The sequence below is a fragment of the Camponotus vicinus genome, unplaced genomic scaffold (assembly GCF_025532165.1).
Source record: "Camponotus vicinus isolate PSW18456_S1 unplaced genomic scaffold, iyCamVici1.0 SCAF_9, whole genome shotgun sequence".
In the NCBI taxonomy this organism is placed as follows: domain Eukaryota; kingdom Metazoa; phylum Arthropoda; class Insecta; order Hymenoptera; family Formicidae; genus Camponotus; species Camponotus vicinus.
The window spans coordinates 14,438,966-14,462,807 of NW_028141981.1; the positions used below are offsets into that span (position 1 = coordinate 14,438,966).

At 32.0% G+C, this 23,842-nt stretch overlaps 4 protein-coding genes across 9 annotated transcripts; 2 read left to right on the plus strand and 2 right to left on the minus strand.

Moving 5' to 3' along the window:
* Window positions 1-97: 97 nt before the first annotated feature.
* On the plus strand, window positions 98-15,956 carry LOC145976561 (lymphokine-activated killer T-cell-originated protein kinase). Of its 4 annotated transcripts, none has more exons than XM_083107753.1 (6): window positions 98-403; window positions 520-753; window positions 834-1,130; window positions 1,311-1,541; window positions 1,694-1,830; window positions 15,699-15,956. In XM_083107753.1, the coding sequence occupies exons 1-6, from the start codon at window positions 289-291 to the stop codon at window positions 15,939-15,941; spliced, it is 1,257 nt and encodes a 418-aa protein (XP_082963879.1). In that variant the 5' UTR covers window positions 98-288; the 3' UTR covers window positions 15,942-15,956. The 4 variants fall into 4 exon arrangements, with proteins under 4 accessions (XP_082963879.1, XP_082963880.1, XP_082963881.1 ...); XM_083107754.1 differs by lacking the exon at window positions 15,699-15,956 and adding an exon at window positions 15,027-15,182 and having other exon boundaries at window positions 126-403; XM_083107755.1 differs by lacking the exon at window positions 15,699-15,956 and adding an exon at window positions 9,635-10,021 and having other exon boundaries at window positions 140-403.
* LOC145976569 (syntaxin-1B) lies at window positions 1,875-10,010 on the minus strand. Of its 2 annotated transcripts, none has more exons than XR_014440271.1 (9): window positions 8,836-10,010; window positions 8,258-8,353; window positions 8,103-8,196; window positions 7,961-8,035; window positions 2,693-2,890; window positions 2,532-2,605; window positions 2,316-2,453; window positions 2,118-2,241; window positions 1,875-2,036 (listed from the first exon to the last, which is right to left on the minus strand). XR_014440271.1 is itself a non-coding variant. In XM_083107765.1 (9 exons), the coding sequence occupies exons 1-9, from the start codon at window positions 8,866-8,868 to the stop codon at window positions 1,962-1,964; spliced, it is 894 nt and encodes a 297-aa protein (XP_082963891.1). In that variant the 5' UTR covers window positions 8,869-10,010; the 3' UTR covers window positions 1,875-1,961. The 2 variants fall into 2 exon arrangements, 1 of the variants encoding a protein (XP_082963891.1); XM_083107765.1 differs by having other exon boundaries at window positions 2,118-2,228.
* LOC145976540 (condensin-2 complex subunit D3) lies at window positions 3,558-10,021 on the plus strand. Its single transcript, XM_083107710.1, has 2 exons — window positions 3,558-7,373; window positions 7,480-10,021. Exons 1-2 carry the CDS (start codon window positions 3,862-3,864, stop codon window positions 7,883-7,885), a joined length of 3,918 nt encoding a protein of 1,305 aa, XP_082963836.1. The 5' UTR covers window positions 3,558-3,861; the 3' UTR covers window positions 7,886-10,021.
* LOC145976568 (uncharacterized) lies at window positions 10,147-23,751 on the minus strand. Of its 2 annotated transcripts, none has more exons than XM_083107764.1 (8): window positions 23,427-23,751; window positions 20,708-20,815; window positions 19,353-19,451; window positions 13,069-13,167; window positions 12,895-12,993; window positions 12,256-12,453; window positions 12,067-12,162; window positions 10,147-11,804 (listed from the first exon to the last, which is right to left on the minus strand). In XM_083107764.1, the coding sequence occupies exons 1-8, from the start codon at window positions 23,511-23,513 to the stop codon at window positions 11,607-11,609; spliced, it is 984 nt and encodes a 327-aa protein (XP_082963890.1). In that variant the 5' UTR covers window positions 23,514-23,751; the 3' UTR covers window positions 10,147-11,606. The 2 variants fall into 2 exon arrangements, with proteins under 2 accessions (XP_082963890.1, XP_082963889.1); XM_083107763.1 differs by having other exon boundaries at window positions 20,708-20,818; window positions 23,427-23,749.
* Window positions 23,752-23,842: the final 91 nt, after the last annotated feature.

A 23,842-nucleotide genomic window follows, 5' to 3' on the forward strand; every position in this document is an offset into this window, starting at 1 on the left:
AGGTTTTATCGCAAAAATTGATAATTAAATCCGATAGTTATTTAATTATAAAATCCAGTAAGGATTCAAATTAATTATTTTTATTTTCTTTAGAGAAAGAAGAAAGAGCTAGTATGTGGAGAGTACAACTAAAAACGAACAAACGTATTGTTGTGTCCAATTGTATTCATCGCAAGGTGCGCTTGCGCAATTCGGTAAAATTTAAATTATTCGAAAGTCAACGGTTACATACCTCGTTTGGTCGTTTCGTCCACTTTTTATTTTTTCTTATTTCTCCATTTCGTTTACATGGCTGAATTCAGTACGCCAACGAAAGTAAAATGCAAAACGGATAATTCCGAATTAAATACTCCTATAAAAATACCAGCATCACCTTTTTTGCAACAAATAGGCTATGGCACTGGTATGTATGGGTCTTCCAATACTTTTTATGACTACAATTCACAAATTATAAATAAGAAATGTTTAATTAATGTTAACGTCTAAATTAGTATAATTTATTTGCATCTTTTTTTTAAGGAGTCGCTGTATATATGTTGGAAAGATCGCCAAAAGTAGGCCTTGCACGTTCCCCTTGGGCAGTAAAGAAATGGCTAAAGGGAAAGAACAATGAAGTAAACAATGGACGTCTCCGATTAGAAGCAGATGTTCTACGACGATTGAATCATCCCAACATCGTCGGTTTCAGAGCTTTTACCACAGGAGTAGATGGAAAACTTTGCTTGGCTATGGAAGCATTGGATATGTCACTTGGTATTTACGAAAAAAATTGAAAAATTTAAATATTTTGATCTATATGTTTATATTAATATTGTGATTGCTTCATAAATTAGGTGACAAGATAGAGGAAAGACATGATCTTTTAGAAAATGAACCATTCCCAGCAAAGGATATTTGGAAAGTTGGTTTTGAAGTCGCAAAAGGATTGAAGTATCTACATCATACAGCATATATATTACATGGAGATATAAAAAGTTGGAATGTTTTGGTGTCCCATGATTTCAATGTAGTCAAATTGTGCGACTTTGGAAATGCTTTACCATTGACAGAATCTCTAGAAATAGATACGTCAAAAGGCAACTTTTCTTATGTTGGAACAGAATGTTGGAATCCTCCTGAAATTATACTTGGTATGTTTATTTGTTTAGCTACATGTTTCAATTCTTAAAACTTCAAAATTACATATATAAAGTTTTTAATTCATAGTCTTTGAAATCACAATTAATTTAAAAATTTAATTTCAAAATTCATTTGCGATTGTAATATTTAGTTTGCAATTGTATAATTTTTTTAAAAATTTTATCTTGCAGAAGATGGACCAGTAACAAATGCTGCTGACATTTGGACATATGGCCTTATTCTTTGGGAAATGATATCTTTGTCAGCACCTCACGTTGAAGACCTTGACGAAAGTGAATCTTTTAATGATTCAATTACAGACACAGACTTGACAAATAATCAACTTGATGATTCTAAACTTAATATGGATGAAAGTGTTACTTTCCTCAAAGAAATTATGCCACGTACATGTAATAAATATGGTAAATAGTATACATGATTTTAAATATTTATTAACTGTTTAATTAATTTATTAATTGTTTATAATAATTAATTATTTATTATTTTATTTATTATTATTGTGGTTTAACTAGGTTGAATTAGATTGAATTAAAAATAAAAACTTTTTTTTTAGGTACACGTCCAGCTTTACCTGCAATTCATTTGGGCAAAGAATATGAGAAGATACTTGAAATATTTTTCATATGTACTACAGCCAATTATAAATTAAGACCGAGCGCGAAAGCACTCGTAAATTATTTTGAAAAATGCGTGAGTACTAACAAAAAATAATTATAAGTTATTATATAAAAATATATTATACACACAAAAGTTTTATTCATATAATTTAAACTGAAATTAAAAATATTAACATAAAATGTCTGTGACATATTTTACATATTTTACAATGATATAATAATGAATAAAAGAAGAATTATTATTATTAGACTCACAATAATGGCAAACTTGATCTTCCGCTGTAAAAATAATTATGCAATTATAATATCGCCTCCAGAAAATAAGATCAAATAAAACTTAAATTGTTAAATATCTAATACCTTTCTATATCTATGGCTTTTTTCTTCTGCTTTTTTTAAATGAATGCGCCCGCCATCAATATTATCCGTCGTTTTATTGGCAAAATATTCTATATTAGTGATTTGCTCTCCCTATAAAAAAATTCTATATATTTTCTGTATTGTTAGTATTACTATATATATGATTTTCTTATCAAACAGGAAAATAGTTATACTCACTTGTTTCTCTACTAAAAATGCAATTTCTACAAATATATCTCGGATTTCTGTGACAGATTTTTCTAATTTCAAAACATCATTATGTCTACTCTTTATATCTGATAATTGTTGTCTTGCAATATTGCTATCTTCTAAAATCTAAATATAATTAATCACATATTTGATTTATATGTAAAAAATATTATAAATATCATAATAACAAATTTAAATATTTACATTGTCAACAAATAAGCTAGTTTCTTGGGTGTCCAGCATATGGTCCAATTCCTCACTTGTAACTTGCCGTCTTACTAGATTAACAAATAATCTACTTGATGAGTTGATAATAAACATATATATTTGTATTCTTTTAATAAATAAAATTTTGTACTACACACTTAATGAGCGCTGCTGTTGCAAAAGCAAGAGACACTTATCATGATATCGAAACAGTGATACATTATAATCTTCCATAATCTCAGTAAACAACTGCATCATAGTTGTATATTGCAATATTTTGATTCTAGTATATATAGATCCATTTTGTCCCATGATTACAGTCAAGTCATCGACAGCTGTAACATCTTTTCCTAAATCTGAAAATAATAATTAATAGAATTAATTATGAGAAAAAAGTACAAATATACAGTATACAAATTTAAATGAAACTATTGTATGAATAAAAACACAAACCTAAATAAGTTATACTGTTATTCAAATTTTAAATATTTAATGTTTCATTAAACCATTATATACTAATTCATTCATAAATTATATACACACACACGCGCGCGCGCGTGTGTGTGTAAAATATTACATATTTATGTTTTATATATTTATATTAACATATAAATATTATATAAATATTACAAAATTTGACTTTTTACTATTTAATTGTAATACATGTAATTAACATATAAATTATTAATATATTAATAATTTATACACACACACATATATATATATATTATATTTTAAATTGAATTATATAGATGTTTAATGAGATACTAAATATTTATGTATAAAATTTGAAAAATAATATAATTTATTTAGATTTATGTTTCTATTTGTGTTTTATATACATATATGTATGTATGGTAATTTAAGCATATATATATATATATGTACATGTACAGCATATGTATATATATATATATATATATATATATATATATATATATATATATATATATATATATATATATATATATATATATATACACATACATGTATATATTGGTAACCAGTTATTGGTTATTCAGTCATTCAGTTTCGCTTCTATATGGACGCTATTATTTGTCTCATGCATTTTATTATAATAAACGAAATGTTTTGCGATAAATTTTTCGCAACATTGGCTGGTCCATATATACCGAAGAAACAGAACCGTAAAATAATTATCGATGTGCATGAGAAAACGATAACCTGAAACCTCTCCAAATCTCTATGCGTTATCGCAACGATAAGTTAAGGTTATGTTTACGTCTGCGAGAGCCGCACGCGGGAGAAGATGATAACGATTTGACGTTTTGGGCGCAATTTTAAATAGATACATTTCTCTCGCATTATGGAATCGTTGCGTATATTTCACGATTTCAAGCTAGACAATCTCGACCAAGATTGGATCAAGTCAGTTTGGGATGCGGAGTTTGTGACTTACAACGAACCACCTGATGATTATCTCGAGTACCTGGAGAGCGACGACGCGAGACAGTTGTTGTACAAGTGTCGTCTCAGTCTGAAAGCATGGATCGTCGCCAACGAATGTGAGCGTGAAACCTCCGAATATTCGTGGCAAGCTCTGATGATCTTGAATATCAACATACGTGGTCTGCTTGCCATGCTTGGTTACATAATGAAGACCGGACAATGTGCTGAGATCGAGGAAGACTTTAGACAGGCTTGTCTGGAAGCTACAAGTTTGTATCTTATGTTTCTCACAATACCTGGTAGCAATGCATTTGGAATTTATCATCCCAACTTGTACCAGAGAGCACTCAAAACCTTGAAGATGTCAGAAAGCTTAGTTTCTCCCGTTAGAAAAAATAATAAAGAAACAAATGTGATAAATTCTAGTATTGATGATGAATCAACAGATTGTTACGTTATGATAGATTCAAAAAAGTTAAAGCTCATAAAAGAATTGAATAGGATTATTTGTGATCTTGTTGCAATGTTGAAGTCATTTCGATTCAAGGAACATACAGAATCCTTGGATATTACAATATGCACGTTATTAGATATTACAAGACTGGAGATGTATATTAAGCCTCACAACAATTATGGACTAACATCATTGTCTCAAAATGCATTTATGACTTTGCAAGAACTATGCGGTAGCAATCATGGCACTATCGCCATAACTATAATGGTAATAGCACAGTACATGCTGCCTGATTTGTTATTTCATCATACAAATGTGCAACCAAAGTCTATTATTATCATACATGAAGCAATTATATATTTCTTAAAAAATTTGTTAAAAATTCATGAGACAGAAACAATGCAGGCAGTTGTAACTTTAATACATCAGTTGATGGTAAAATGTCCAGAAAGATCGGAAGGTCGCCAAAGACAAGCAGCTGTTATAATAAAACTGTTAAATATATGTAACAAAAATATTATAATTACGATTTTCAGAGATATAATATTATTTTCACACAATGGTAAGATATCTTACAGACTATTCGCACAAGAAATCATAGGAAAGCTCTTGACGGAATTTTCTTTATCAAACAACAAAGATTTAAACAAAGATATGAAAATGAAAATGAGAGTAATTTTAGTAGCCGTTGTATCGTCCCGTTGTGTGGATCAGTCAGTCTTGGTAAGAGGAAAAGCCATGGCAACATTTGCTTCGTTTTCCGATTGCAATAATGATGCCGATAAAATGATTCTTGAAAAGATATTTGAAACTTTAACTTCGGATAAACAATTTCCTATGCTCGACGAATTGGAAAGAGCGTTGTCGCAGGATATTGATCCATTACCAGGATCAAATACTATTGTTGCAATGTTACTAGACAGAGTTAACGACGAGCGTGCGTTGGTTCAACGAAGCGCTCTGAAAATTCTAAGAAATTTATCCATTATGTTCCCAACACTTATAGACAGAATGATGCGCGTGATAAGCGATCGTTGCAGGGATCCCACCTTGACAGTACGTCAATTTGCGGTGCACGTTCTTTCAGAGATTTTACAACAATTTCCTCATAATTCGAGTCTCCTCGACGAATGGACACAAGCTGTTATACCGCAGATATACGATATCGAAGTTAAAGTACAAGAAAAGGTATTGGAATGTTTGGAAAATGTATTGCTAAATAGGATAATGAAAGCCTCTACATACATTCCGGATGCTGCTAATAATCTCCCATGGAAAGTGCTGGAGAAATTGAGTAACATGAAAATGAGAAAACACTTGTCGAAAGCTTGCGGTTTGTGGATTAAGAACGGCGTTATTACCAATACTATGATATCGAATTTACAATCGCATATCGGTACAGATAATAATATAGGCGCGTGGATACTATTAGCTGCCTTAGTCGAGAATATGAAGATTCCGACTATAGATAAATATATCGCGAATTATAAGGAAATTATCCAGAAGAATGATTATCATGCAAGTTTGGTTCTGCATGTTTTGAGACATGCATGGTGCGTTTTAGATCGCAATTGCCTCGAGGACCTCCATCAGTATCTCTACAACTGTATTTGCCGCTTTGAGATCACATTCAACTTAATCAGCATTTGTCTGGACATCCTGAACGCCGTACTACGATATTTGCACGCTGAAAACAGTAGCCAGTTAATGGAAACGAATATGTTGAAACTAATGGAGTTGTCAGAGGCGGAGATTCAAGGTTTAAGTCTGGAAGAAAGTGTAAGTCTTACTCAAGAGACACTTAAGGTAAGAGCTATATGTACATTGGGACATGCATCGCTTTTGTGCACCAACAAGATTTCGTCGTCAACTCTACGGGCTCTAGAACGATTGTTGCTACAATGGGAATCATTGCCGGAAGTTACGAAAGAGATCAAGAATCTGCAGGCATCCGCGGTAGTCATTCTTTGTCAGCAAGCATTGAGAGATCGTGAAATCGCGAAAGAAGTCACACCGATATTCGGTAAACTGATGCTTCAAGAAACATATTCGGAGTCGTCGATAAAGACCGCAGTCAAGATAAACGCCGCGAAAGCATTGGCTGATATTTGTGTGAGATTTACTGATCTAGTAGAGCCGTATATGCCTGACATGTGCATCAGTATGAAAGATTCGAATCCGCAAGTGAGAGAAGCTATAATTGTGATATTTACTCAACTGCTGCTGGAAGATTTTATAAAGATGAAGGGACCATTCTTTTTTCATATATTGACGATGCTATCAGATGCGGATGGTATGATACGCGAGCTGACAATCTTCCTAGTGGAAGAGAAACTCCTAGCGAAGAATAAGACTTTAATTTTTAAGCAGTTTGTTGAAAGTATATATCATTACAACAATTATCGGTCCCATAGTGCGTTTTGTGGCCACAAAATGAGCGATCGAGAGAGGAAACTGTTGACGCTACCTGGAAGGGTGAATCAAGATAAACGTAACATCATTTACGAATATATGTTGCAACATTTAGACGCGTCGGCGAAGCTTAAATTAGTTATGAAATTAACTAAGAATATACTTGGTGAAATATGTGACCATAATTCTATCGACGTTACGACGGAGGAAGGGGCGTGTGTCTTGAAGGATGTGATGCTCATAATCGGTAATAATCGTTTACAACTCTCGTCGTCCGGTGAGAAGCAAAAAGATGATACACCGGAGCTCGATGAAACTTCTAACACGCCAAATAATAATAACGCGGCGAATGTTATCATAGCAGCGATGAAGAAACATAATTTAGACAATTTATTACCCACATTAATTGCGCTGAAGAAAAAACTTGCCGCTTTGAAGTCTCACTTAGAAGATGATGCAGAGAGTCTACTATTCAAGATCTATTCGGAATACGACGAAGAGCAGTTACTCGATGTATTAAATGAATATCCTGAATTGGAAAAAGAAATGAATCATTATCAACGGTATGTATGTTAGTCTATATATTTAAGTGAATTTATAGATCTTATTTTATCAAACATATACTAAAAATTCTTTAAAAATATACATGATGATAATATAATGTTTCAGGAAACTGAAAGACAAAACCACTTCGGAGAGTGGTAGGAGCGCTAATTCATCATTTATAAATCACAGGAATCATTCGGAATTATTGGATCTATGCAGGCGATCGACGCCAAAAATTTTACTTCATCGTCTTCCACCTTCGATGATAATGCGTTACAGAAACAAATCGATAGATTCTGGTATTTGCTCACAGCAACTCGCAACACCTTGCGATGATACGTTAGATACAAATTCGACACATTTGGAAAGGTTGTTGTCGATACAAACGCCACCTCCAGAGCCGAATCTTGTTTCCAGTACTTCTACATCAACTCAAAATTCATATCCTAGCGATTCTTTTACGCCAAGATTACGTAGATCCTCAAGCAAGCGGGAATATGCTCCTCGATATAAGTTCCATAAGAAATAGTATGAAACCCGAATGATGATTTCGAACGCGTCATGAGAATTGTCTAGGAATTACTTCACGTACAAATCTACCTACCTCGTAACATTCGCTGCACGCGAAAAGCTGTTTGTGAGATCGTACACGTACGCGTCTCCAATTCTTTTTTAATATCTGCAAATATATAACAAATATTTTATATAAATTATAGATTTAAACTATATTATTTTGTAATTATTACCTTTGTTCGTGTGTGATAGAATATTGTTGTGCAAGTCCTTCACAATAGAAATATTTTTATCTATAAGATGGATTAGCGCACGTATTTCTTCGGCCTATATCAATACAATGCATATTCATTATGAAACGAATGATTTTGATAGTATTTATACGTACTTGGTCGAGCAATTCCTTGAGTTTTTTATTTTGAGCTATTTGAAGGTGTACTTCCTGCAAGAATCCTCTGCCAAAGGTACTGCTGTTACTTCGGCTCTGGAGAAATTGATGTTATTCGATAATTTCGTTGCCCGTTAAGAACTACGTCAAATTCCGATTAAATAAATCGATGCGATTACTTTAACCAGCAAAATTGCCTAAATTTCTAACTATGAAATTCATAATCTAATCTTTTTTTCATGCTGCAAGTAACAGGAAACTAACAATTTCACTCACGTGTTTGTGTGCCTTTGTGTGTATATCAACAAAATAAAGTAGATATTATTTGATAAAATTAATCGTCGATTGCAAATTAATCGGAATTTACATAAATCTGCTTTAAATTGTAAATAACTGCGAAAAAGAATAGTAATGAATTCTAAATATCGATTTTAAAGCCGTACTTTTTTCTTCGTCACAATTTTATTTACACATATGATTCATACATGACCGCATTGCTTGAAACAACAGGTAGACATATGATTATTTCAAGCTCTTCTTTTACATTTCTAATAATTATAGAAAAAAAGAATACTAACTGCACGCAAATCAGGCATACGATCACGAATCATAATGAGTATTCCTTCAGAATCGGTATATAACTGATAATTTTTTGTGAGTGAAGTACATGCGATGTACGTTTCGTTATCTCTCTTATCAGTGCACTATGGATATCGCATAAAATCCATTCTACTTAGTTGATTTCGTAATTCATAGTCGAACGTATCGGCGATGAATTCAGTCACAAGTGCGACGTCTTTTGACTAATGCGTGTCATGCTTCTGGAGTAAAGTGCATTGTCATAAGTGGAAGATACTTTGCATCTTAAATGAAATAGGAAATAAGCACTTGACAGCAGCAAGGCCGAAGATTAAAGCAATTACAATATTTGCGCATGTTTCTAATTTATTAATACGCTAAACAAAAGTAATATATATTTTGATTGTAAAATCTTTTTTTGTTATTTATTTCAGTAAAATTAAAAGAGAGAAAAACAAAATGTTACAAAGTTTCAAAGCAATTTTTGTTAAATCAAGATAATCGTGTTTACTGTATTCACACAAAAATTGTTTTCTTTTCTTTTCAAAAAGATAGCAATAATATTTATATTTAAAATAAAATTTGATAAAGAACGATAAATCTTTAGCATGATTTAAGATTTGGCAACAAAGAATTTCTGCAAAGTTTCCTTTATAAAAGTAATCTATAAAATTACTTATACTTACATAATACATGTATTTAAAAATGCTATGAAAATAAAATGCGAATTTAAGATATAATATTTAATATTTATTTAGGATTTTTATATTTTTTGTGTTCTATTTTTTTGTTTAATAGATAAGAGAAGAATATGAAAAAAATGGAGATATGTATCTTAATACATAATGTATAATATGTAATATATTCACAGAGAAAAGGAGAGAAAACAAGATAGAGAAATCATAACATATGTATATAATTATCTTTAAACAACAATAAGTTATTTTTATTAATTTAATGAAAATTATTTTAATTGTAAAATAAAAAGTTTCTTTTCTTATTAATTGAAAAGTTAAATAGATTTTATTATTAATTAAAAATATGAACTTAATTTGCTACACTACATTAATTCTAGTTTTCTAGTTGTAGTATGACTCCATCATAGAATTAATAAAAATTGTTCATTTTATTCAAGTATGTTTAGCCTGAAATATAACTTCAATTTATAGCGTTTCATATGTTATGTGAATTATTTTGTGATAAATACGGCAAAATATAAATAATATTAATACAGCAGTAATTATATATACATAAATTTATGTAATAAATATACATATATTTCTTGTATAAAGGAACAATAATATCAATGCTGCTGTATAATGAAATATATTTGTAATGTACATAACTTTATATATTATTAGCAACAACTACTTTATAAAATTATTTATTAATTTTTCGCACTTTTTCATTAACAATAACAATAATTATAACTAATGAACCGAGTGCTATGTGTTAGGAAGATGGGAAGAATATTTATTACTTCCCCACAAAGCTAAAATTATTACAAAATATTTAAAAATATGTTAAAGTGTTCAAATATCACACTTATAATTTATTCATTGCAGTAAGAACTTTAAGATCATTAATTGTATGTATATATATATATATATATATATATATTTGCGTTAAACTATTGCAGTTTTTCGCAGAACATTGTCTGGTGCATCGATATTATGCATATTCATATTTTAATAAAATGTATTACAAACAGATGTCAAAACTACCTTATCATCATGCACCTCTTATGTAATAGATAGAAGATCTTATTTGCATAATAGAATAATAGGAAATATGTATGTCAAGGCAAATCAGTCAGTCTTAGAAACTCATTAGTTTCAGTAAATCTCGATATCTTACTGGTAGTTATGCTCCAGATAGACTGCTGACAGACGTTGAATTTTCATAATATTAGATAGCTAATAAGTGAAATTTGGATATAATCCATGGTATATATTTTAACGTGGATGTGTTATACCACTGTGAAATACAAAAAAAAAAAAAAAAACATCTATCATCTTTCGGTCTTTTATAACATTTTGGCCATACTATATTTACAGTAGAAAAATGTATTAAAATATTTTTACCGGGATATTTACCATAGAATGGAACGGTATCGTGATTATATACACTACGTAAAAATAGATCTGTTCGTTTCAATTGCACTTTTTACTTTACTTTCTGTACTTAAAATCAAATTGGCGTAAATTCAGGCTTCAGAAAAAAAGAGCAATTAAAATAAACAGATCTAATCACTCTCTTATAAAGACGGATGTCTGCTCACACTTTCTATTGATATAACCGACTTGTGCTTGTTAGTGTGTTAACTTACATTACTATGTAAAATTATTAAACTTTCTTTCATTGTCGCATTCTTTACGTACTTAGCGATCATTAATATCACTTATACAATACAGAGCATTGTCATAAAAAAATGGCTTAGTTTTATTTTCAGTATCAATAAGAGTTTTATTAGCAATATGTAAGAGAATAACAAATATAACGCTCGCATTAAATATGCTAAGAATATTTTTTATATATAATAACAGATATATTCTTTAATAAAATATATATAACAAAATAAAATAATTTTTCAAATATAACATTATAATATAAGATTCTCTTGTCAGTAATAAAACTCTTATGGAAACAAATTAAAATCAAGCTTTTTCCTTGTATCTCTAATGTGCCTACATCCTGCTTATAAATATTTGAGCCGAACGATATCCCGAATCTTGATATAAGGAATATTAGGATAGAGCAGGAAGTATCATTAACAGGATGCGGTTCGCACTCTCACTTTATCCCTTAAGTAATTAGCGACCTGCGTCTGTGAATGCCTGACAGCCAGCTGAAGCGGCGTGATGCCCTCCTGATTTACGAGCAAAGGATCTGCCCCCGCTCCCACGAGTTGCCTCGCGACTGTCATGTGTCCCGTCAAGGCTGCAGCGTGCAATGCACTTTCACCGTTCTTAAAACGATAAAGAATTTTAATCATTCCTTGCATATATGTTTTCTACGTAGAATTTTACACACACACACACACACACATATATATATATATATATATATATATATATATATATATATATAAATCTCGCCTTCTATCTTGTTCATTTAAAATTGTTATTAATTGCGAAATTTAAATTATTTAAAATAGATTGTCGTCGGTAGATAAGATTACTTCGCAAAATTGCTTAATTTTCTTTTTTAATACTTGCGTTGAGACCTACCGGAAGGACGCCGAGCGAGGGACGATACTTGAGTAGCTCACCGATGACAGCGGTGTGACCTTTGTGGGCGGCTTTGAAAAGCGGAGTCGCCCCGTCCTGCAAGAGCAGATCGTTCGCGGTGACGCAACACAGTTTGCTTTCTGTAAATTATGGAAAACGCGAAGGAGGTTCTCGACACGCAAGACTTACGTGTCTAGTGGCGTCAACCTTGGCGCCGGCTTTTAACAGCCTCCTGACAATATGATCGTGTCCCATTTGTGACGCGATCCAGAGAGGCGTGGCGCCATCCGTTCTCGCCGCGTCCGTTTTCGCCCCACGCTCCAGGAGGACCTCCAGAATACGAAGATGACCGTTCTGGGCGGCGATAAACAGTGCTGTGGCGCCGTCCTAACAAGCCGTAATTAATTCTTAACTTTCGCATATTAATGTCACATAGTTATCTCAAATATACATGATACATAGTAATGTTTCCGACCGAATGGGATCGCTCCGAGAGCAATAAATTTCAATTTTATACTCTTATTGAACACATATATGAAGAGCAATTTAACTCGCCGGAGAAATTTATATCTCAACTTGAGAGAAATTTATATTCGATAAAATAATTATTTAGAAATGGAGCTATTCGTAAAGATAAATATCTAAGTTATTGAAATTATTCGCTTCGAATATGCTATGAGAAACATATGCAATTGACGAGTTTAACAGAGCTTGACAAAAATAAATTAAAGTATAATGCTGATAAATCATCAATCTACTATGTCTTATTTTCTTATCCTCGATGTATAAAATTCCATCGATGTAGAGAGAAAAATTCCCTTCTCTTACTTTCATGTGAGCGTTCGGACTGGCACCTCTCTCTATTAAGCCTTCCACAACATCCAGATGGCCGTATTGACATGCGACGAAGAGCGGCGTGCCCCCGTCCTGAAATCCACGTGGAATAAATCAGTGTTTAAAGAGCAGCGAGATCTCGTTTACATGTTACCGCCTCTCACTTACTATACTGCACGAATCCACGATCGCTCCGTGCTCCAAAAGTAGACTCGCGATGTCCATGTAACCACCCTGGGCAGCGAAAAACAAAGCTGTTGTCCCAGTCTGAAAAAAAAATTATATAATATGACATATGGTTATATACACTGTTATAGATATAACTATGCATAATGATATATAGAACGATTTATTTGAATATCTCAAATATTTTTTAAATAAAATAAGGCAATTATTTATTTATTAAAATAAGATTATATGAATTTAGACGAGTGTATCTTGTAATTTTATGAGGAGAAAGATTTTTGATGATTTCGATTTCTTTATTCAAGAATAATTTATTATATATTTATTTCTTTTTTAAATAAATGTCATGGAAAGTATTTTTCTTTCTCCCTCTCAAGAATCGAGATAATTAAATTAAGTGGACTATTCGATTTAAGTCCCAAAGTGGAGTTCGCGAGACTCTTCGCGATATGTGACAATTTTTTTACAATATGCAGATAAGTACAATAATAGATGAGACGAAACGAGACGAGAGAAGAAAGGATCGATAACATCTTCTCTACGAAAGATGTGTTCCTTATAATAGAACATCATTTGCAATTATTAGTAAATTCGTTGACCGTACATAATATGATTGTACTGAGACTTTGCAACCTTTAACTATCGATTTCTACGAAGCACCGTAGCGCCGTTTTACAATGCATACGCGGACCTGTCCTTCACCTAATTTAAGATAATGATTCGCGTTATAAAGCGTGACTACATGAAGCCACATATCGTGTTCGCGCGCGAAGCAATAAATTTTCGAAACTTTCATCGATATCGAAATACAATTGAGTTTCTGGTTTATTTCGAGCTTCGAGATTACATATGACGAAGCAATTAGAATCCACCGTTACGCTTTCACGAAGGAAGATAAACTCCTTGGGGGGGGGAGGGAGAAGGAAAGAATACGATTTCGATCGTATCTTATAAGCACGCGGAAAGAAATATGTAAGAAGTAAATCTGGAAAAAAATTAGAAATCACAGAAGCGGCACGAGATGTTAGCAAATTGTCAAATTTTCACGATGCTCTTCTATAAATGCATTGAAACTCGACACGCTTCTTGGAAGCAATCTGAGAAAGAAAATTAATTTATTCCCTTTCTTATAACACACGCAAAGAGTTCTTAAGATTTTACTTCTCAAAATTATTCGGCGATAATACCATTCGAATTAATTATGCTCCCCAAATTTCTTGTCATGATATATAACACATCTATCACTTTCGTAAAAAGATATTTCTGATAGAATTTACGAATCTTTTTAATGACATATTTTAAGACATTTTATTTTATACATATGTGACGAGATTTATTTATATAAATATTTATATAAAATTATTAATTTATTTATATAAAAGAGACTCCTTATATATATATATATATATATATATATATATATATATATATATATATATATATATGTGTAATATTATCTCAATCTGACTCGATGAAAATAATACAAACTACAACAGAGTTCATATTCCCATTCTAACATTTTTATTTTACTATTACGAATTTAATTTCCAAGGATATTAACTTCTTAATCTAGATTCATTTTGACGTTTCCTTTGCACAGACTTTATAGGCCCACGCCTAAATAAATATAGCCGTCGCGAGTACTTTCACTGCCATAAAAGCTTCTCTCGAAGCAGCAACGAGCTCTCACAGCTTTGTCCTGTTTTTCAACTTTTCTCCTTCTGAGAAACGAGATTGAACATTTTTTTTTCAAAGTTTTGCGAGGTGTGGCGCAATTTTTTGCTATTAATATTATTTTTGATGAGTAAGGAAGAGATTGAGGCCTCTCTCGGTGCTTCCTTCTACATTCCTCATCGTGCTTATCTCTCAGAGTTATGCTCTCCTGCGCACTCCGTTTGCAAGGCGCGGTGAACTTTATTTTCTTTTTTTGCAACTTGCAGAGCGGATTCCCCTGTCTGGAAATGGGCCGCGCGGGTGCATGCAACGAGCGTGGAGTTACATGTGCCGCGGTGCGTGGCGAACGAAGCGGGGGACATTATACCTATCCATTACTAAACCGCAGAAATTCTATAACGCTATAACGATCGCAGCCTGTCATGTTTGGCGGTAAAAGTCGAAGCGACACGTTTCTTTCGCTTCGGCTGTCGGTGCAATCATGCGCGAGGAGACATTCGCAAAAGTACCCGGTCAACCGGACAAATAAAATGCACGATATACACATACACACATTTAAACAAATTGTTAAATTAAAGCGATTGAATTATTTTTATTTAAAACGCTTGAGCGACATTTCAAAATTAAATCGGTATCTTTGAAGGCTTAAAAAGTCTTTTTTTCTATTTATATTATCTGCAAAAAGTTATAACATAAATATGTTAAAAGAGATAATACATAAAAAAATATAATATATAAAAATATTTTTGATAAGAATGAGCTTTGTATCCTAGTAATCTAAATTTCTTTTTATACGTATATAAATTTTGGAGCATTTTTTTTTAAATAATAAATATTTTTTTGCAAAAAAATGTGATATTAATGTATCAAAAATTAGAATTGACTGTTGGAGAAAAATTCAATGTGAGGTAGGAATTGAAGATCTGATTTTATTTCAGAGATGTCTGCTGAATCAGCCACGGCATGCGTGCATAGCGGTACCGCGCTTTATAGCTTACGAATGCAAATTCCATCAATTGTGCATCGGTCCCAAGTGGGACAACAAAAGGTCAGTTATTTTCGTTTCGCAAAAGTGCGGGACATCGAGTTCAATTAATTCACCGGAAAATCAAAAGATAATCAGTAGTAAATGGCGCGTGATACACTCTCACCGGATGATATTAAACTTGATCGATTATTAAGTACAAATTTGATCGACGCTTTACATTACAAAATCGCTTCAATTAATGTTTGTTTATAACGTTTGTTGATAACGTGATTTTTCCAGCGCGCGATTATCTAAGATATATAATTTATCAGAGACTGTCGACGACCTAGCGGTGTCATTCACCCTCGCCGGTATTGTTCATATTTAGACGATCAATAATCGCGGATAGAAAATTTTTAGATGTTACCATCTATAGAAGTTTCTTTTAATTTTTCTGCGACATTTGCGTGTTAAAAATTAAAGTCAAAACAATTCAGTTAAATTAATATAAATGAGAATGATTAAATGTCACGCTTATTCAAAAGTTATTATTGCTGATTGATTGCAAGAGATTCACAAAAAATGCAAATGAAATTTTATAAGATATTATATGTAAGAATTTAAAAAAATATATATGTATATAATAAATAATAAATATAATAAATAAAAAATCAATATTAACATATAATGTAAATAGATGTATATCAAATATATTTTTCACAGAATGTATTATATATGTATACATATATATTATCAGTTTTACAAATTTTTTGAAAAACCTTAAATCGATGATGTAATACTAACAGTAGTATTCTTTATATAAACACTCTAAAATAAAGAGCAAAATAGAAAAAGCGCATTTCGCTTCAACAGAAATTAAATTTGAAGAAATGCATGATCTATTATTATTTATTTCCTTTTTATTGAAGTTCTCTCTAATATTTCACGAGTAATGTATGAACACTTTATGAAATATATAATACATACGTAGAATTATCTTTAATTCTAAGTACCTATGATGGTGTATACGATAAAGAAAAAAGAAAGAGAATTAATATGTTTAAACAGACAATAGATGCATATAGTGTCAGCAATAATTCCTGAACTGCCACGTTACCGTTGTTGCATGTTTTATGTTCTATGTTTAATTCTTACATATAATATAGACGCTCTCTACTATTAGACTCACGCGACTTACACGTACGTTATAACACAATATTATAGCACAAGCTCACGTGTGCTTTATTTAAGCAACTTTGAAATATTTTCTTTCTTTTTTTCTTTCACTTGATTCTAACAGCTCATCGATTTGCGAATATTTATATTACAAATAAATATTCTTTTGGATTAACGTTCTAAAACCTATTACGGAACAGCTGTTAAAATATCAAATTCTCTCTCTCTCTCTGTGGATTTTTTTAAATTTCGAAAGAAAAAAGAATTTTGTTGATGATGATGACATGATTTTCTTCGTAGACTATAATTTATTTTACGTTTAATTACTGTTGCTCCTAACGATTTATTAGCAGATTACTACGCGTACTGAGAAATTAATATGAAAATCGAAATGAGATATAATTATGTCTGTAAGTAACGGTCTTGGGATACCAGAGTATTAATTTAAAGAGAATCGTGTTTTCCAGATCTGAAAACGATCTTGGATCTCAATCCGCTGATTGCATAAGACGACGAATACGTTTAACGGGTTTTTAACTAACGTTTGCGTAATTCTGCGTCGAGTGCGACACCGCATCATTATTTACGCTCAATCTCAGGAAAGAAGTACAAATAGTATCATTAACTCCATATTGAATGTTATACACTTCTATTTCCATGAGCGTGTTTACTCGTGCAATATTTCTTTCCCGTTTCTAACAGTAATCATATCAAACGCGAAATTGAAGATCTGGAATTTGTTTTACACAAATTGCGAAGCGTTTCCGTTTTTATTTTTTTATAATATAAAAAATAAAAATAAGTTTTGAAATATTCTAGATCAGATTTTCCATGTCACAAAAAATAATTAGATAAATAAATCTTTCCTGTAATTTAATTCATAAAGATTATTGAAAGAAAGATCATGAGAGTTCTTACAATGCACTTTCTAAATTTTTTTATTTCTCTACTTGTTGAAATGCAGCGCGACGTTGTTTGGTTGAATGCAGTTTTGTCATCAATTTACATACAATGCCGTAATTTTAGAGACACCAAGGTAGAAAGAGAGAAGCGTGGGTTTAACAATAAATCTTTACGAGGCACTTAAAAAAGGAATGCCCGACAACTTCCTGGTACTTCGCGTGACATGCTACGAGCTTTTTATGTCGCGCTTGAGACTCTTTGCATGCGTTTAAAAAAAGATACAACGCGTCGCAAGGGGAATAGTGCTCCAGGAAGTTTCACGAATTCTATTTCGAGAAGCAACGAAAAAATAAGGAAAATGATATTCGTAATAAGATCGCGTCAAATTTTTTCACTTTACAAATGAATAGCTCCCCACAGATTAAGTTTCTAGAATATAAATAGAAATCTTTTCCGCCTGTGCTATTTAATGTAAAAAAATCTACATTAACATGTTTTAATTTAAAAGATTTGATTAAACACTCTTGAAAATTAAGAAATTGTGAAAAAAGTTATAACATTGCGATTAAATTTTCTATGTAGCAAAAAAAATTAATTGAAAAATTTGCTCCACAGTGCTTATCACAGTGCTTATCATGTTATATGTTATACATCTTGTTATACATATTCCGTTCTTTAATTGCAATTAGCATGCGAACTCAAGATTACTCAATACCGGTTTTGATAAAAAATATGATGTCTATATAAGAGAAATAGAATAACGTATAAACCTGGAGACATAATAAAATATTCTAATAAACTCATCATCATCATATTATCACGTCATTACAACTGTTTTATAGATGTAATTATATAGTTATAATTATATAATTATAATTATTAATAGTTATAATTTTACATATTTTGCAACAATTATAAAATAAGTATTCCGAATTGCACGCGACGTCGTTTAACGACCATATATGATTTCACAAATAGAGTTTTTGTCATACAAAGTATGACAGAATCTTCAGAATATCACTTATCTCATCAATGACTATCTCCTATGATCTTAAGTAAGAGATAACTAATGTTTTACATTTGATAACAATAACTTTCGTGTTATAATCAATAACTTAATAATAAAAAAATTATTAAATAAATTAATCAAATTATATCAATTTACTATTATGTATTATTATATATTATATATTAATATATATATATATATATATATACTATTATGTATTTACTATACATAAGTAGTATTTACTATAATATTTAATAATAATTAATAAATAATCAAATTAAATAATTTAAAAAATTATTTAAGTAATTTAAATAATTTAAAAAATTATTTATTTCGATTAATATTATGGGATATATTATATATATATATATATATAAAGAATTAATTATATTTTTTCTTTCATGCTAAATATAGATTTTTAATCATACAAAATGAAGCGATAGACGCGCTCGTGCAATTATTACACTCGCGAGGAGAATTTTATTTATTCCTTCTTCGATCGCTTGATGAGAACTTTGTCATAAGATTAGGACTTACCAGTCTTTTAGCATTAGAATCCGCTCCTTGATGCAACAGCTCGGTCACAGCATCGATATGGCCACCGGCGGCAGCTAAAATCAAAGGTGTCGTGCCATCCTGAAAGAAAACGACCTCATTTACAAAACTTAACGCTTGCTACGAAGATTCAATTGGCCACGAAAACTTTCCTCTACCGGTGAACGTTACCGGCGAATGTATGCCGCTATGTATTTTCTAATCAATCCTCGCGAGCTATCAAGATGTAAGCTAAGTGTTCTGAGTCCATTAACGCAATTAGCGCGTACTATGTATATAGTATAATACATATTATACTGCGTACAAAATACAGTACGTACACAATATGTGTATGCATAACAAGGATAAATCAAAGTAACAAAATTATTTTCTTTGTAAAAAAGTGTCATTTGAAAAAAATCGATATTTTATTTTAAATAAATTAAATTTTAATTAAATTAAAGGCCTCATTATTTTGGTAAATTAAAAAGAATTTCATAACAAATATTACAAATTATAAATCACAAATCGAATCTTCAAAACTCAAAATCAAATTTCAAACAATCTCAAAACAATCTCTGAACAACCTCAAACCTCAAAACAAATCTTATAAATTATAAATGTGTACTTTACACCTATAATATTTTATTTTTACATCGAACTCATCTCGGATATCTCGTTAAGCTAATAATATTAAGAAGCTTCGCGAGATGGTATTCGGTTGGAGTTTCGAGTGGACAGAAAGTCACGAGCAGCAGAAAGTATACTATTATTGCTTGTCGACTAAACAAAATCACGACTCGATTCGATCCTGACGGTGACACGATTTCATTCGAATGAGCTCGCTGGTAAAACGCGTTTGGCTTCCAGGTCGAAAAGTGGCACGATTAGCGTCCGTGCGTGATCTAATAAACCACTTTCCAGAAGAGTATAACGTTACTCGTGCGTTGCTCGCTTTTCATCGTTGTTTGCATAATGAGCGGACTGACAACAAGGAGAGAAAATCGCCGCTTCTGCCATGAAATCGTCGGTTTATTGTAACACTATTCGCTATTTCAATCAGCTGCGAGCTTCTGTCTACTTGACTTGATCAAGAACAACATCATACACGCTCTTAAGCAATCTCATACGAATCTCTGAATTAATCAAACCAATGTTGGTTTCAAGCTAATTAAATCGATTGGGTTTAAACAAAGAGTGTGCTTAAGAAAAGCCCAAGTTAGTTACTTTGATATCTGAAAGAGAGAGAATTCATTTTAAAGAAAAAATTGTGTATGTGTGTCCCGAATGTTTTATTTCGATTGCAAAACCTTTCTGATCGTTTAGCGAGCTCTCTGAAAGGAACAAAAATATGTTACCTTGTCCTTGCAATCAACGTGGACACGTCCAGAGTCCAATAAAATACGGAGACGCTTGGCATCCCCACGTGCTGCCGCCAGATGCAGCTCCACATCCCAAGGCGACTCCTTCTAAAAAGAAAAAAAGAAAACAAGTTAATAAACATGCTAATGAAATTCTCATCTCCTTGAACTTATGTAAAGTGGTTACAATTGAAGAGAATTACTATACAAAACTATACAAACGCTCAGGAAGTATTTAAAACTTCATGAATACGTTCCCTGAATATATGTATTGTAATCATTAAAGTCACATGGCAAATATAAAATTTGACAGCCTAATATGATAATGCTGTGATGTTTTCTTGGAAACATTAAGATTAATTAACCAATCAAGAGTAAATTTAGGAAGATATGATATTAAATTTTTAAAAATTGTAAAAAAGTGTAATATAATTTTTTAAATTCTTTAGATTCACTTATAGAAATTATTCAATTGATTTTTTGGTTTTCACTTTGAACATTTTGACATGTTTTCAATACATATTTTCATCAAAAGATATTTTCGTATATATCCGAGTCAATTCCGTTAGCGAAATATTGAGAGGAGAGACAAACATTCTCATACCAAATTCAGTCCGGACTGTAATATAAACTAATGGACGACACATGTATGTACAGTGGAATACTAATGTAGCTGCGTGAATATGGATATGATTCGTCGGGACCGTGAAAGCTCAAGTCACAAATATATTTTTAGCTCCTCCATAATCTCAAAAATATGCTCACGATCCTCTTCGATGGGATCAATATTTCTTGGCACCGGTCTTTCTTCTCCATGTTCGTGTGATTTTTACGCAAATATCTTCTAAATCCTTCGACGATGATTAAAATTCGACGCCCGCTTTCGATTGTTTACGAGATCGTAAATTATCTCATAAATAACTTTTAGGGAGAGAGAAAGGAAATATCCTGCGGAATGTTGAAAATATATTTGTGTCATTCTCGAGGTTTGTTGATGTCGATCCGATCCCGCGGATTTATGTTTTAATAAAACTTTCGCTCCGAAATATTTCCAAGAATTCTACAAACAAGAAAAAAATAAATTTGTAAATAAAAACTCAACATATATATTTGGAACTTTTTCGTTGATCTATACAGTTTACCAATTCTACGCATCATGCACAAACGTAAAATTGTAAAATACGTTGGACTATATTTGATGAACCGGAAAAGTCTTATTATAGATTTTACAGCGATACCGTACACAATAACACAAATATTTTCTTTGTATGTAAAACGCGAGAGACGAATAATTCTAACATTAACATGCTTTCGTTTCAAAAATTCCCATAATGTTGCATGATACAGCGATTAATCTTTGTAGATATAATCTTCTTTATAGAGAAATAAATATAAAAATAAAAAATTAATGCAACTTTATTCAATAATTTATAAATATCAAAAAATATTTTGAAGAAAAATATATAGGTATTTTCGTTTTACAATTTTTATGATTGTCAACTACGAATTTATCGACAAATACGTTGGAAAAATCTGATGTAAATCTTACGTAATATCATGTAGATAAAGAATGCAAATTTAATGAACTAGATTAAGTGCTCGCACATCGCATTGACATCGACGTGCGACCAGCTTTAAACCCTACATTTAGTATTATGCAATATGTGTCACGAATAATATAATATTCTAAGTTAATAATATAACATATTATTATAAATTAATAATATTATATTATTAATTTATATAATATGTTATATTATTAATTTATTAATATGTTATATTATTTCTATATTTATATTAATAATATTTATCTAATAAAGTCTAGTCATTAATTATACATTGCTAGTAGATTAAATTATCTGATTACTTTGAATTGCGCGATACTTCAATTAAAAATAATACGTAATAGGTTCATACATTCTACTATTTAATCTCATTTTTTTTTAAATTAGTAAAAGTATCAAATCCTGATATATATTCTACGACCAGTTTTCAGCGAAAATATCCGGACGAGGAAGTGGTTAAACGGCGCCTTGTGGCGCGATAACTTCGCCTTTCGTTTTTAATCGCATTCACGATCGCAGGTGCGCTCAAAGAACCAGGAATAACGCGCTAATAAAAGATAAGACGTATATTCGTGTCGTATACGTTTAACATATAATGTCACTCGCGTTTTACTCGATTACGTTTTACGCGAATTGTGTTCGATGTCGCGCAGAACGAAAGATAACAATCAAAATATATATTCGAATCAACAGTTAATCGAGAAGAATGACGTCCTCTTCTGGGTTCAAAACAGTTGATTAATCAAAAGAAAAGATTAAAGCACAATAACGATAAGCGATAAAATGACGAATTATGAAGATGTGATATAATGGAATACTCAATGTAGAATAAAATTTGTTTATTTTTTTTTTTAAGAAATTATATACATATATATATGTATATAAATGCCAGAGTGTTCTGCTAAATTTAATTTACAATAATACACGAAAGAGGGGAGAATGTAAAAAAAACGTGCATTTTAATTCTCCTTTTGTACATGCATCTGACGCGTAAACGTAAACGCTGAGGCATAAAGCGCACTTTGCAACTTCCTCGAGGCAAACACGCGGCATCGAGGAGGCTAAAGGGGGGAAAAAAATCCTTCTGCGGAAATCGCGATGACATAAACCGCGAACCATGACGTTGCTCCCCGCGACTCGTCGACACTCACCTTCATGGACATGTTGAACCCGCGCGGCTGTCGCGTGCCGATCAATCGCTCTTCCTGGTTACTCTTCCTCGGAGAAACGCGCAGCATGCGTCGCTTGTCCGGTCGTGATACATAACAAGCGTACGTTCCACATCCGCGCACGCATTCGAGCGTCCGTCCGGCGCGCGGCGCGCTCCGCTACTGAACGCGATCTTCTACCGCGGCCCGTTTTGTAGCCACGCGATTGTACCGCGCTCCGCTCGCCGAGGAGGTACTCTTCGCTGACTCGTGACACGCGACGCCGAACATCGTCGTTCCACGGACGACATCGAATCGTCCCCACGAATTGCTCCGATTCAACTCCGCGTTCTTCACTTGGCTTCACGTTGCCACGAATCTCCGCGAGGTGGCAGCACCTTCCGATATTTTGACATGAA

Excerpts from the sequence above, each read along its gene's own strand:
- LOC145976569 (XM_083107765.1), bottom strand. The coding sequence starts at position 8,868 with ATGATTCGTGATCGTATGCCTGATTTGCGTGCA. Across the intron at positions 8,354-8,835 it reads GTATGCCTGATTTGCGTGCA|AGCCGAAGTAACAGCAGTAC; the intron begins GTTAGTATTCTT and ends CAATTTCTCCAG. Across the intron at positions 2,229-2,315 it reads CATTTTTAGTAGAGAAACAA|GGAGAGCAAATCACTAATAT; the intron begins GTGAGTATAACT and ends ATTTTTTTATAG.
- LOC145976561 (XM_083107753.1), top strand. The coding sequence starts at position 289 with ATGGCTGAATTCAGTACGCCAACGAAAGTAAAATGCAAAACGGATAAT. Across the intron at positions 754-833 it reads AGCATTGGATATGTCACTTG|GTGACAAGATAGAGGAAAGA; the intron begins GTATTTACGAAA and ends TTCATAAATTAG. Across the intron at positions 1,542-1,693 it reads ACGTACATGTAATAAATATG|GTACACGTCCAGCTTTACCT; the intron begins GTAAATAGTATA and ends CTTTTTTTTTAG.
- LOC145976568 (XM_083107763.1), bottom strand. The coding sequence starts at position 23,513 with ATGCTGCGCGTTTCTCCGAGGAAGAGTAACCAGGAAGAGCGATTGATC. Across the intron at positions 20,819-23,426 it reads GGTTCAACATGTCCATGAAG|AAGGAGTCGCCTTGGGATGT; the intron begins GTGAGTGTCGAC and ends TTTTCTTTTTAG. Across the intron at positions 19,452-20,707 it reads ACGTTGATTGCAAGGACAAG|GATGGCACGACACCTTTGAT; the intron begins GTAACATATTTT and ends GTTTTCTTTCAG.
- LOC145976540 (XM_083107710.1), top strand. The coding sequence starts at position 3,862 with ATGGAATCGTTGCGTATATTTCACGATTTCAAGCTAGACAATCTCGAC. Across the intron at positions 7,374-7,479 it reads GAAATGAATCATTATCAACG|GAAACTGAAAGACAAAACCA; the intron begins GTATGTATGTTA and ends ATAATGTTTCAG.